Source organism: Sprattus sprattus, assembly GCF_963457725.1.
Source record: "Sprattus sprattus genome assembly, chromosome: 7".
Lineage (NCBI taxonomy): Eukaryota > Metazoa > Chordata > Actinopteri > Clupeiformes > Clupeidae > Sprattus > Sprattus sprattus.
Genome location: NC_137926.1, coordinates 8454397 through 8467426, shown reverse-complemented (window position 1 = coordinate 8467426; position 13030 = coordinate 8454397). Strand labels below are relative to the sequence as shown.

At 41.3% G+C, this 13030-nt stretch overlaps 1 protein-coding gene across 1 annotated transcript; it reads right to left on the bottom strand.

Annotated features, from left to right (window-relative positions):
• Positions 1–838: 838 nt before the first annotated feature.
• gtf2h1 (general transcription factor IIH, polypeptide 1) lies at positions 839–9273 on the bottom strand. Its single transcript, XM_080841680.1, has 15 exons — positions 8953–9273; positions 8044–8199; positions 7494–7686; positions 6992–7154; positions 6561–6654; positions 6091–6240; positions 5388–5467; positions 5107–5237; positions 4223–4310; positions 3341–3429; positions 3012–3129; positions 2451–2541; positions 1708–1823; positions 1431–1523; positions 839–1015 (listed from the first exon to the last, which is right to left on the bottom strand). The coding sequence occupies exons 2-15, from the start codon at positions 8195–8197 to the stop codon at positions 929–931; spliced, it is 1647 nt and encodes a 548-aa protein (XP_080697806.1). The 5' UTR covers positions 8198–8199; positions 8953–9273; the 3' UTR covers positions 839–928.
• Between the last annotated feature and the right edge of the window lie 3757 nt (positions 9274–13030).

Here is a 13030-nt window from a genome sequence, read left to right as displayed (position 1 = left end):
TGAGGAAGTGGATAAAATACTCTAGCGAATATAAACTACTTTTGTGGAAGTAGCAGTTGTCTCTTTCAGGACTCTTTTTTCCCCCTCCAAATGCACAAAAGGAATTTGTGATGTTTGTATTTTTATTTTCAGCATCATCCAGAGCTTCCTCAGTGCAGCTAGAATGTGCAGACGTTTACACCAGTGCAGTGGGCAGTGTTTCAAACACACACACACACACATACACACAATGTATTACATTTGGTATTGCTTTAATCAATGTTCTCACTTTGTAGCCCCAACTCTTGGGAGGGAGTCTCCTCAACCGGGTTAATACTATCAGAAGGGTCTACATTGTTTTGCATTGATCATCTTTTTTTGTCTGTTTTATTATTAGTCATCCATTTTATGGATCACCACATTGCTATGCTCCTCCTCCAATCCTTTTGCATTGAATGTCCTTATTTCCTGAGAATCCCCCTCCCCCCGTATAATGTCCCTCTGAAAAAACCCAACGGATTGGTCGTGATACAACACTGTTTGACGGCAGGCCTGCTCACGTCGTCACGTCACGCCACGTCCATGATCGGGAGCCAAACAACCTCCTCAGGAAAAAAAAAGGAACCAAACGGAACAGAAGTACAGTTGTGCAAGGTCACCACGGTTGCCATGGTTACCACAGTTGCTCTGTGCTGGGCCGACAGGGACGTGACAAAACCCCACCCAATGCCCGTACACACAACTGTCACTCGCCCCCATCAGGAGACGTTAACGTCGTAGGCCACGTCCCAGCAGGCTAGAAGGCCTCAGTTAGGAGAGTCTTCTCTCACCCCCCCCCTCCCTTCCCATTCTCTCTCTGTCTCTCTCTCTCTCTCCTCATCACTTGTCTGTCTCCATCACTGTATGTCCTTCGATGATGTTTACATAAACAGCCCATGTGACGAGTCCTTCAGGTTTTTCGCATCATTCTCCGAGTCTGCCAGGCATGGAACTTGTTGTAGGCTGCCTGCAGCATCTCCTCCAGGTGACCAGTGATCTGTAAGGGTTGGGAAGGGGGTAAGCAAAGGAATTAAATTCAGAATGCCACTCTGAGTACTTTCAAGTGTTGAGGGGTTTGAGTGTGAATTCTGTGAAATTATGGTGCTTCCTCCATCTAGATTTTTGTTGCGCTAGTAAAAACAAAAACAAACAAAATCCCTCCAGTCAGCAAATCAACATTCGCTTGAGTGTTGTTTCTCACTTGTAAGTCAGTTTGGATACCAGAATGAGGAAATGTAAATCTATTGGTGAATATAGACTGAATGTTTCAGTTTCAATGCAAGCAAATGACAAACACTATACTGATGATCAACAGCAATGTTTCCATGTAATATTATATTATATAAATTGTCTATTCTATTAAAATAAAATTAATAATTTGATTAATATATTAATAAAAAGTTGGGCCTCACGTTAGTGCTCAAATACTGCCGTTGGACTTTTTCTTGAAAAGGACGAAGCTTGGCCATCTGAAATCTCTCCAGGTTAGACCTCATCTTCTCCACCTGTGAAGATCAGACAGACTTTATTTGTTTTTTCAACATCAATCTCAATATTTAATTGTCATGGTTATTGACTGATTGTATGATGTGTTTTCATCTAGGCAGATCAGCATAGTGGGTTCTGGTCGTGTTCTGGTTGTACTCGGTCAGAGACATCCAGTTCCAGTGGCTTGTAGGGAAGTCTTACTTTTTCTTCCAAGAAGGGTGTGTTGACTGGGAAACAGGTCCAGAAGTGCCGCAGAAGCTCTCCTGCAGCCGTGTACAACTGTTTCAACTCCGCTTGCAAGTCACTGGGCACTAGCTCTGAGAGACACATACGCACACAGCCATTTAAAAATACACACACAAACACAGTACTTGGGTTTTCACGGTGCATCTATCCGAACAACAGTGGGTCAGAAATCACAGCAATTTCTTTTCTGGTTTTGAGGTTTGGTATGGAGTTTGCTTAAGTTAGGTATGAGTGTTTGTGCACTGTTCTAGTTCTGAGAGACACATACGCACACAGCCATTTCAAATACAAAACACAGTACTTGGTCACACTGTTAAAAATCACGGTGCATCTATCCGAACAACAGTGGGTCAGAAAATCACAGCAATTTCTTTTCTGGTTTTGAGGTTTGGTATGGAGTATGCTTAAGTTAGGTATGAGTGTTTGGGCACTGTTCAAGCACTGTGCAACTCATACGATATACTAGGGTATAAGTAGCAGAGCCAGCCAAAAATCATATTGTCTTGTTAAACCGGTTACTCTGTTAAATGTTTGTTCTTTTAGCAAAATAAAGAGAAAAAAAGTGAGACCAAGAAAATGAGAGATAGTTATAGAGCGAGACAGTGACAGGGAGAGTGAGTGATGGAGAGTGTGTGAGAAAGCGAGTGAGTGTGTGAGAAAGTGAGTGAGTGAGAAAGCGAGTGAGTGAGTGCACTCACGGTTCATGGTCTGCTGAGCACAGGTTTGCATAAGGACTCCTCCTGGTGACAGAGCAGCGATGGCAGAGCTAGCAGCACTGCTGGACATCACCTGTGACAGCAGACATTAAATTAGTTTTCGTGTGCTACACAAACAAACAAAAACACACACACTCTGTAAATCTCCTTTGCTATAGTCATCATCATCATCATCATCTTCATCTAGTCCAACTGGGAATTTTAGAGCCTTTGTAACACATAGAGGTTTGCAGATTACAAAGCTGTGTTTTCAAGCTTCCACAAAGCCCCAGATTAAGACTTTTAGTGCTTTAAAATGCTTCTTCTGTGAACACAAAACACTGTTATGACTACTTGGCTGCACCAGGCATCAGATAATATATCAGGGGCTTGATGAGCTCACATTGCTGAAATCCTCTTAAAATCGGATGACTACTATAAATGTTGTCTCAGAAGGTCTGATGTGGGACGAATAATAATTAACTTCTCTGGACCTATATTCTTTTAGATTATTTTCTATAATCTTCTTATAATCACTTTCCAGTGCCAAGGTAAACTAAGTACCTGTGTAAGGCTAGGTTTGTAGCAGACCAGCTCGTGCTTTATGCAGTTAACCGCTGTGATTATGTCCTGGCTGGTGGTGTACTGGTGAGATTGCAGAGGCACTGGACCGTGAGCATACCTGGAAGAGAGAGACAGACAGACAGACAGACAGACAGACAGACAGACGCAGAAAATGGACAATGAGCTCTTTAGGACTTAATGACAGAAGAATCATAATCATGATGTTAAGGCTGACTGCACACAGACATTTAACGGTGGAGATACTTTTTCGTGACATCTCCACTATTCACCTGTCTATACATGCCCCCTGAGCTCAAAGGGCTGCGTACCTGTCAGACTTCTTCAGGTTAAGGGCAACTGTTCTGGGTCCTGTGCCATTCTGCAGGTCTGTATACTCAATGGCCTCTTGCAGCTTCAGCTACAAATACAAGAAATAATGTCAGTCACAGCAAGCTGCATTTTATAGACTCATACTCGAGAAATCATACAGCAAGAGGAACCTGACCCTCTTTCCTGTAGTTTCCTTTGAGTAACCAAGAGAAATTTGTCAGTATATCTGTAAAAGGCCATAGCACTCTGAACTACTTCCTAAGTCTGACGTATCAAAACACGCTTCATTGCACACTGCTTTGAACACTTTGAGCTTTATGCAAGTGTTCAGGTATGACTGACTGACAGTAGTGGTTACAGGTGCAGGTCTGTGATTCTGGCGTAAGTTGATCAACAGCTTATCAAACTACACCCCTCCCTTCCGTAGCACTAAAGCAATGCGCTGATTGGCTGGAACTGTTTGTGGCACGATGAGACACTATGCTCGTTTCCTGTTTACAGAGCCAGGACCGTGTACAAAACACCGGAGTTTTTTTTTACCACACACGCTGAACAGACAAAGCCATTCGCTAAATTAGACCAAAAAAAGTGTACTGGATTGGAAATCACAGACTGCACCTTTACATTGCTGTTCAGCTGGTCTTCCAGCCGCTCAGTGCTTCCATATCTTTTTTTTCTTTTTTGAAAGATTTGTTTTGAGGCTTTTTATGCCTTTAATTGATAGATTAGTGAAGAGTGGGACAGGAAATAAGAGGGAGAAGAGGTGGGGAGCGGACAGGAGAAATGACATCGGGCCAGAATCGAACCCTTGTCCTCCATGGGCGTCAAGCCCGGATGTGGTCGGGGCTACTGTTTGCGCCACAGTGCCCCCCATTCCATACCTTTTTAATGGGCAGCTGGAAGAGGTCCGAGTCCCTGGAGTTCCCATCTGTGCTGCTAGTTTCACTGGTCTGGTCATTAGGACCATCCCTAGGACCAACACACACATTTGACTTCTTTAGTCCACAATTCAAAATAAACAAACCTAATTTAACAGATGTGTTGATTACTCAGACATGATTCAAACATGTGACTCAACAACAAAGCTTATGGCACCTTTTCTACCAAATGCGTTGACTTCTAATTATGGATATCGAGACAGAACGGCAGTATGACAACTGTTTATACACACACACACACACACACACAGAACCACACACATAAATACATATGTGCACAATTTAGAAGACAGACAGAATTTATACACACCCACACACTTTAGAGATCTACTATATTGACTTCAAACAGGTTCCAAAAGGAATTTTACTATGTCCCTGTTTATACCTGGTTTAAAAATGCATCTTGGACATCTTGGAGACACATTGCCTGTTTCACACCTGTGTCTATCATGTGTCTCCTAGGTGTCCAGCTGACCAGTGGTTCAGATAGCGTTACTGCCTAGGTCACTTCCACTGGAAGTCTCCAAAGATTGATGGGGATGCATCAGGATGCCTAAGCGTCTAAACTACAAAAGCTACGTGGTCCGATGAGTTCCAGACTGCCTCAGCAAATGTTTTGAGTGATTGTATTTGCCGCGGTCCCCTTGTGAACTGATAGCCCAAATGCATTTATAAACAGGGTCTGGGGTCAATGGCATGACTCATCCTGCTCACAAGATGGACATGGACATGAACATGAACATGAACATGAACATGAACATGAACATGAACATGAACATGAACATGAACATGAACATGAACTTGAACATGATCACACACACACACACCCTTTTTTCATCCCAGCGGCGAGGACCATGGAGCTGTGGTGATTGAAGCGCTTGATGATGGCAGAATTGCTGCACTCCTTCACTGTGGGTTTGCTGTTGGAGCTGGAGGCGGCTACTTTGCTACCATACCCCTGTAAAGAGGAACACAAACCACATGAGATCAGTTAAGTTTTAGAAAAAAAGAATTAAAAATAATATATCTAATTACTTTAAAATATAAATATATATTTCATTATTTTATTACACTTGAAATAACTATATTTATCTGTATTAGGTCTTACCTCATCCATGCTCTTATCCTCCAGCGACAAAAGGTCTACCATTGGGTTCTTGACACCTTGAACCACCATAGATTTCAAGCCTGGGGGTAAGGATTTTACACTTTAGATGACAGTTAAAGCAGCACAACAGATCAATAGTTATTCGCTAATGGTATGCTAGCAGCTAAAACTAACAAAATCTCTCGAAATGTGCTGACTTTGACATTATGACAAACTAGTTACTCAACGACTGTCCTTACACAGTCAAACATCAAGCAAGTGCAACACAAAACAAAGCAAGACGGCGGAATGGAATGTTGGAGATGTAACGCTAGTATCACAGTGTAAATAGGATGAAAAATGTATATTTATCATCCATGGTGGCAGGAACACGCAGGCCCATTCTTCCCTATTTTAGCTGCGTGCTATGAACACTAAATGGCGGGGTTAGGCGCTGATTACGCGACAAAGATCTGGTTTGTTAAATACCATGCAAAATGCAGAAAAACACAGTACACTATTTGGGGATTGCTAAAGGCGCTAATAGCGCTGCGGTCGCAATGTTAGTGAATGAGGCCCTGAGTGTTTAACCAAGTGTTTACTACTTGAGTCTACGCTACTGCTGTTTGTTGCTCTATCTGTAGATCTCGCACGCACACACATTTGCACATGACTGGTTGTCACGCTGCCTAAATGACACGTCTGGGTCAGTGTGGCCTCTCACCCAGCTCGTCCTGCTTGGCACACTCGGAGAAGATGTCCTGCAGGCCAGTGCTGATGCGGTCCCTGTGGAAGTAATGGGACTGAAAGAAGCATGTCCAGAACTCCTTCTCAGTAAGGTTATGAGGCACATTCTCTGCATACTTCTGTTTGACTGCAGACAGAGAAAGAGAGGGCATATGTGAGTTAGACACAGAGAGAAATACAACGAAAAGCGGGGAGATACCAAACGTGTGCAAAAAACACTGACAAAAAGTAAAAGCGGATGATGCCAGATGATTTATCCACTTTATTAATAAATCGGACAAAGAGGAAGAGATACAGACAGACCTAGAGACAGCATAACTCTCGCATTTCAAGAGAATAGTTTAAGCAACCCTTCACAGAAACATACCAATGAGGTGCACTCAATCAGATGTGATGTGATGACTTAACCAACTTATCTTAACTGTTCAGCCAAACAGCAAAGCTCACCTGCAGGGTAGGTTCTGAAGATAGACTCAATGATGTCAGCAGTCAAGTTGTATCTTAAACCGTTACATCCGTCAGTCTGTGGCCTAATGTCTGCCTGTGAGTCAGGGAAACAAAGACATCAGTGTTGAAATGTACACATCGTCACATGACCAAATTGTCAGCTTTCAGCATGCATCACACGCCACAACAGAGTATACTGTACTGATAAAAGAGTAAAATAACATAAATTGTACTTTAATGCAAGTTGTTGAACAGAACAACTGGGCTAAACAGTATATTTTACTGACTAAACACATCTTGGGATTTTAAATAATAGTGATGTGCACTGTTGCAAAAGGGTGCCGGATTTCATTAGATTATCATTAGATATGTAAATATGGTGGACGCACCCCATCATTAGATATGTAAATATATTGGACAAATCTGCTCACCAGGAATGCAGCTGATATTCCCACTTCCTGCTTATTGTTGGAGAGGGAACTTTCTGCTGAAGGCATGCTCACGCGATTGGCCCAGAACTCCTCAGCACTGATCACCTGACTCACAACCAGGTCTTTGTAGAGTTGGAACAGCACAGGGTCTTCCTGCAGCATCCTGGGAATTGGAGTGTGGTGAAAGAGGCACCAAATGTTAAAATGAGTATTTGGCATGCTCAACTCAGAATATAATTACTGATCATTTAATAACTATTTGGATAGCCTGCCTATATGCAATACATCAAATCAATTGGAGGCTTTAAAATAGCTGTCTTCCAGGTTAAAGCTGATTAAGTATCATGCGTTAAGTAGTGTTTGTGTTAATTTAATACAAATATTTTGTGTGTGTGTGTGTGTGTGTGTGTGTGTGTGTGTATGTGTGTGTGATTGTGTGTTGGGTGCATGTACATATTGAAGACAGAGAGTAAAGGCACAAACCAGGTCACATAAACGTCACCTGTTCTTTTCCTCTAATTCCTTGTTGGCTTTCTTTTTGAACTTGGGTAGTAGCTGCTGGAGCAGTTCTTTCGTGGCCTCCCGGTCCTTGAGGGCAGTGCTCTCATTGGAAAAGTGGAAGGTGGTGCTGTCTCCAGTGTGCAGAACCAGCTGTAGCTGGATCTTGGCCTTCCCATCCGGGCTGATTTTCTGACCTTTAAGACAAAGGAGTTGCAGTCTTAGTTCCCAAGTTGCATTCTGCATTCGCTTTGGGTACTCCTCTCTCTGACTTACCCACAATCTGCCTTGGTGCCAGGTTACAGGTCCCCCATGACGCAATATTTGACAACAACAACAGTACAGATGAACAAAAAATAGCCACGTTATGGCAAAACTATATCACCCAGGTTCAGTTTTCACTTGTCGACACACAATGTAGGTTTGCCAGAAAGAGTTATCCAGAGTTACCCATGACCAGTCCATACTTCTGGCAAGTATCAAAATAACTGTCTAAAAAGTTATTTGCATCGTAATCTTCATGCAGAAGATCAGAGCACCCATGCACAACTTACATCGGATGTCAGCGTAGAGGAGACTGACAGAGAAGCGATCTTTGCCCTCTGGACCCCATGCGATGCGTTCTGCCATCAAATACAAGGTTCCATCCTGTTTCCTTTGCCGAACCCTCTTTACCACAAGCAACACTTCCTCCGACAGGGCAGTCATGGCTGTTTCAACAGATAATTACAAGACATGCACCTTTATGTTTAAAATCCGAAACGCAACATCTCAGAAGCACTCAGTCTACAACAGGAGCAGCAAAAGCTAAACGAGTTGAATGTACACACAATAACAATATCGTAAGTGCAACTATGAGCATTTCCTAATCTGCAAATAATGTTAATATGTTGACAACCATTACAGTCCAGAATTCTACCCCTTGTAGGTGTCGCCGATTTGACGGCACGTTAGCTAGCCAGCGAGCTAGCTGCATACTCGCCTAGGTTTACGGTTTACCAGCAGCAGCACCATATCATTTAGAGACACTGGGGTATGTTTGATAACAGGTCACAAACACTTATTAAGCTTTCTATATAACAAACTTCAGCAGCTGAACGAACTGGCAGGCTAAAGCATTAGTTGACTTAATTGCAAGTGAACATGCTTTGCTTGCCTGGCACCTTGTCCTGTCATGATCATTTTACGTTGGCTAAAGTACAGTTAACCTCTTTGGGAACAATACTGGCTAACATGGGGGTTTCTACTTTCTGAAATAAGAAAAAATGACATGTCAAAAGTTTTATACATAGGGCTACGCAGACGTTACTTACAGAACTACCTAGCTGACTAAGTTAAGTGGCAAATGTTATATTCTTAGCATGTCAAAGGGTCTGCCAACAAGTTAGCTAGCGAGCCTTTTCCTAGCAATGAAACGGTTTTCCTCTTGACATATCACACTACCCATTAAAAACATACAATACCTGGTCAAAGAACTTCTCCCTGTCCGAGTAATGTTCAGATGAAGGACGCAGCGAAGAAACAGTTACAGTGCCTTCAGTCATTTACATATATCCCAAACGGTGAAAAGTAACGACAAACGTGTCATACCACACCGCCATCGACTCTTCCATCGGCACAACTAAATTGTGTCACATATAAATGTATCCGATAGGAACACAACAAAGGCTCACTTAACTTTAGTCTCCCTGAACGGGATCTCGTAATATGCTTCATATTTCAAAATTCTGTCTTCTGAGAAAATGGGGACCTCAACAGCAATACGTATCTGTCAAACGCTGACACAATCCTGCACCCAACCTTGCCTATTTTCAGTACTGTCTGAAGATTTGCCAGCTCCGCGCTTTCGCCGTCAGTGCGAACGCATTGTTACATTAAACACAGTTCGGGATGAACAAGTATACAGAAAACAGTCTCTTGTTCCACAGAGGTGTGTTCCAATTAGGCTACCAGAAATGCGGACAAAATGTCATGACAAGTCATTTTAGCATAGAAGTTATTTAACTATAAACATAATTGACTTCAACGTTACAAAGATATCTTTAGTGTGTCTATTCTTGTTATTTCAAAAAAAGACATTTTACAAATGTGAACTGAACTCCAATAGGTGAGTGAGCGGGGAAATTATTGGCGTGTAGCGTGAGTGATGTTTATGTGTCTGTATTTCCGTGTGGTGCTGTAAATGTTCTAAAATACAATGTTATGTCTGTAAATGTGGTTTTAGTGTTCTAATTTCAGGTGTTTCTTATGTTAATGTCTAATACTCTCACTCGTTGTATCTCTGCCATTCAAAATTGGATGGCCCAAAATTTTCTTCTAAGGCTAAATTATGCCAAGACAGATATTCTAGTTGTAGGCCCTTAGGCCCTGGGAAATCAATTTCAAAATTCAACCAATTCTAACCTCCCTCTGGGCAAAACCATGTGAGAATGATAAAAATGTAGGAGTGACTCTTGATGCAGATCTTAATTTTCAAAAGCATATCTAACATTACTAAGTCAGCCTTTTACCACATCAGAAATATGTCTAAAGTCTGTGGCTTCTTGTCTTTACAAGCTGCCTTTCAGCACAAAAAAAGTTGTAGACACCAAACGTTGTGTATCGCATTTCAGTAGCCAAGAGAAAATAGTCCCCCTTTGTGTGGCTGTTGCTATGCAACAGACAAATAGCATTGGGAACTTCACGTCTGTTAGACCTAGCACAAAAGCTACGTGTGTTTCAATGGGTTTTTGGTCTAAGCGCTAAAAGTCACCTACAAATAATATTCGAGACTTTCAGTAAAGACTTACAATACTCTGCAACATTCGTGTAGCATAGAAACAACTAACCGAGTCAATTTAGACATATAAAAAGTCGTGTAGATAGCTGAACGTTGAATAGCACACCCCGGAACTCACTCTCAGAATGGTGGATTCCATCTACCCGTGTTATTATAATTCCATCTACCCGTGTTATAATTAAGCAATATAGCACGAGTGGGAGTGGGGTAGGTATGGAATAATCCCATGGGTGGTGTTCGGCCGTAGCCACCGAGGCCGCCAGGCCGAGTGGCGTAGGCAACAACACCCGTGGGATTATCCCTTACCTACCCCACTCCCACGAGTGCTATATTGCTTTTATAAAACAATTCTACAGTCAACAAATTAACATTTCAACACGAAGTTATTGATTAAAAATGGTTTATTTCGCCATTGTTTCTCCGCAACAAAAAATAGTTCCATTGTCAACGTCTTGGTTTGGAATTTTAAAAACTTTGAATTAACGGTTATCATCAATGCGAATGTTTCATCGCGGAGTGATTTATTTTTAGCTGTGAAAAGTCCCGTAACTGTAGGTATGTTGAAGAATAACCTATAGCATGGAACGTCTCTCGTCCAATCAGAAACAGCTAAATTACGCGCTAGAACCCAATTGTTTTATAATCTATCATAAATTATCAGTGTAATGATTTAACATTATCAGCGATGACCAAGAAAGCTCCAACAATGCTCATCACCCAGGGCAAGTGTCAATATTAGCGGTCATGTATATTGTGACTGTCATGAAAACTTATGAAAATGGTCACATTACACTGGAGTTTGTAAAACCCACACTATCTAACATATTTCTGATAGATAACAGTAACCAATCTCCTATGATTCACCATGGACACCTTTCATGACATGTTTTTGATAAATGGTTCAAAGCATGTGATATCAGATCTTGGTTTCTTATTCAAACCTGTTCAACTTACATTGACATTCATAGTGGTAACAACAGCCACTCCGATCATAGACCTTTACAGGAGGGAGGCCATTTTCACACAGAGGTTTCTCTGGGGCCTGGGGGTCGCACCGCACCGGTACGGAGGACACTTCACCATTCTCACATTTGTATGTGGTGCAATTTTTAGTCCAAGTTTCTCCATGCTGTCATTAGAGCAATAACAACCGGTTATAGTATGGGCTTAGATTTGTCTAAAAAATAACTGCAAATGCACAGAGGGTGATCTACAAATATGCCTTGAGTTGTACACGTGTTTTGCAATCCACAAATACAAATTTCCGATTTGTAACTTGTGTGTTGGTTTTTACAAATACATGTGTGTTTGTAAATATATAATTTTCCATTTGTAAAACAAAAAGACATTTGTGAAACTGAAAATTATGTTTGTGAATCGTGGCTCAGCATTTGTGCATCCCCATTCACACGTTCGCAATTTTGTGACATTCTTTCCACCACAAACTCGTAAGCTCGTGATTCACGAGCACCATCCAGCAGATGGCGCTGTTGTTCACTGATATATCTTTAGCTCGACTTAAGTGGGCCATCATTTCTGCGGGGAAAACCTTCGAAACCATGGCCGGACAAGCAGAGAAGCCACCTTCCTTTGTGAGTACAAAGAATTTTCCAACGAATTTTCCTTGTCCTTTATTAAGATACATCTAGTATCATTATTAATCAATCAATCTTCAATTTCAGTAGAGGTGGTGTCTAGATTACGACTGATGCCTTGTTTGGATTTCAACTGAAATGTGTTTTCCGTTTTTTTTTTTATGTTAAAAATCAGTTATCCTGGTTGACACAGAAAATTAATATTAAGTAACATGTACCCCAAAAGCTGTCAATAGGTCTAGGGCTTTAATAGGTGTCGTTATGATGGCTACCTGAGGAATCGGGGCTAACGTTAAGTCTACTATTATGTTGTGCTTCGAGTCTTTGTTCCTTATAGCACCTCATATTTTAGGATGCAGAAATCATCATTGAGGTCGCAGTACTTAATATCCTGGAGTGGACATGCCCGCAGACAATTAGTTATAGGCATCGATTGACTTGAACGATCGTAATGTATCTTTTGTGTAAACACTGGGTTTTTCTATTAAGTATGTATAAATATCTGGCCATTTTGATGGGTCAACTATCCAATCGGTGATCGAATATGGATCGGGAAGTTGGATTCCATAACTTAATGTCAATTTATTAACGTAACTTCCGAGATCATTAGGATAAAGCGAACGCAGGTATGAACTTAAGCAATTTCTTTTGCCCCCAGAATGCGTGCGCAACCTAGAACGCTGAGCATTGTTTACCAACGGCGAAAGGGTAGGGTCGTCAAATGAGCTCAAGCAACTTCCGGTTACGATTTTTCAAAATAAAAGCGCCTTATTAACCCCGTGTTTCTTTAACTGTCAGAAATATTAATTTCATAGGAACATCAAAAATGGGTTAAAAACGATTCACTGATGTTACAAAAGTATGATTTTCTTGTTTAAATATATGGAACACTGACTAAACAGGACATGTTGCAATTATTATAGTAAGAAAAAGTAAAACACACCAATCTGCTAATAAAAGGATTATACCTCCATTAAAATTGGTTGAACATGTTCAGTACACTGTAAAGAAAGGGTAAAATATGTTTAACAGTAATTATTCTGATCATTCACTGTGAAATAACACTTGACACAGATCACACAGGTGAAAAAGGATTATCTCCAATGCCAGGGTATTGCCATGTGACACGTATAACACTTTGCTGAAGAAACTAAAGATTGTGTCTCC

Coding starts and splice junctions, on each gene's coding strand:
- gtf2h1 (XM_080841680.1), bottom strand. CDS start 8,197: ATGACTGCCCTGTCGGAGGAAGTGTTGCTTGTGGTAAAGAGGGTTCGG. Junction 7,155..7,493: donor GAATTAGAGGAAAAGAACAG/GTGACGTTTATG, acceptor TCCAATTCCCAG/GATGCTGCAGGAAGACCCTG. Junction 5,468..6,090: donor TGCCAAGCAGGACGAGCTGG/GTGAGAGGCCAC, acceptor CCTTACCCCCAG/GCTTGAAATCTATGGTGGTT.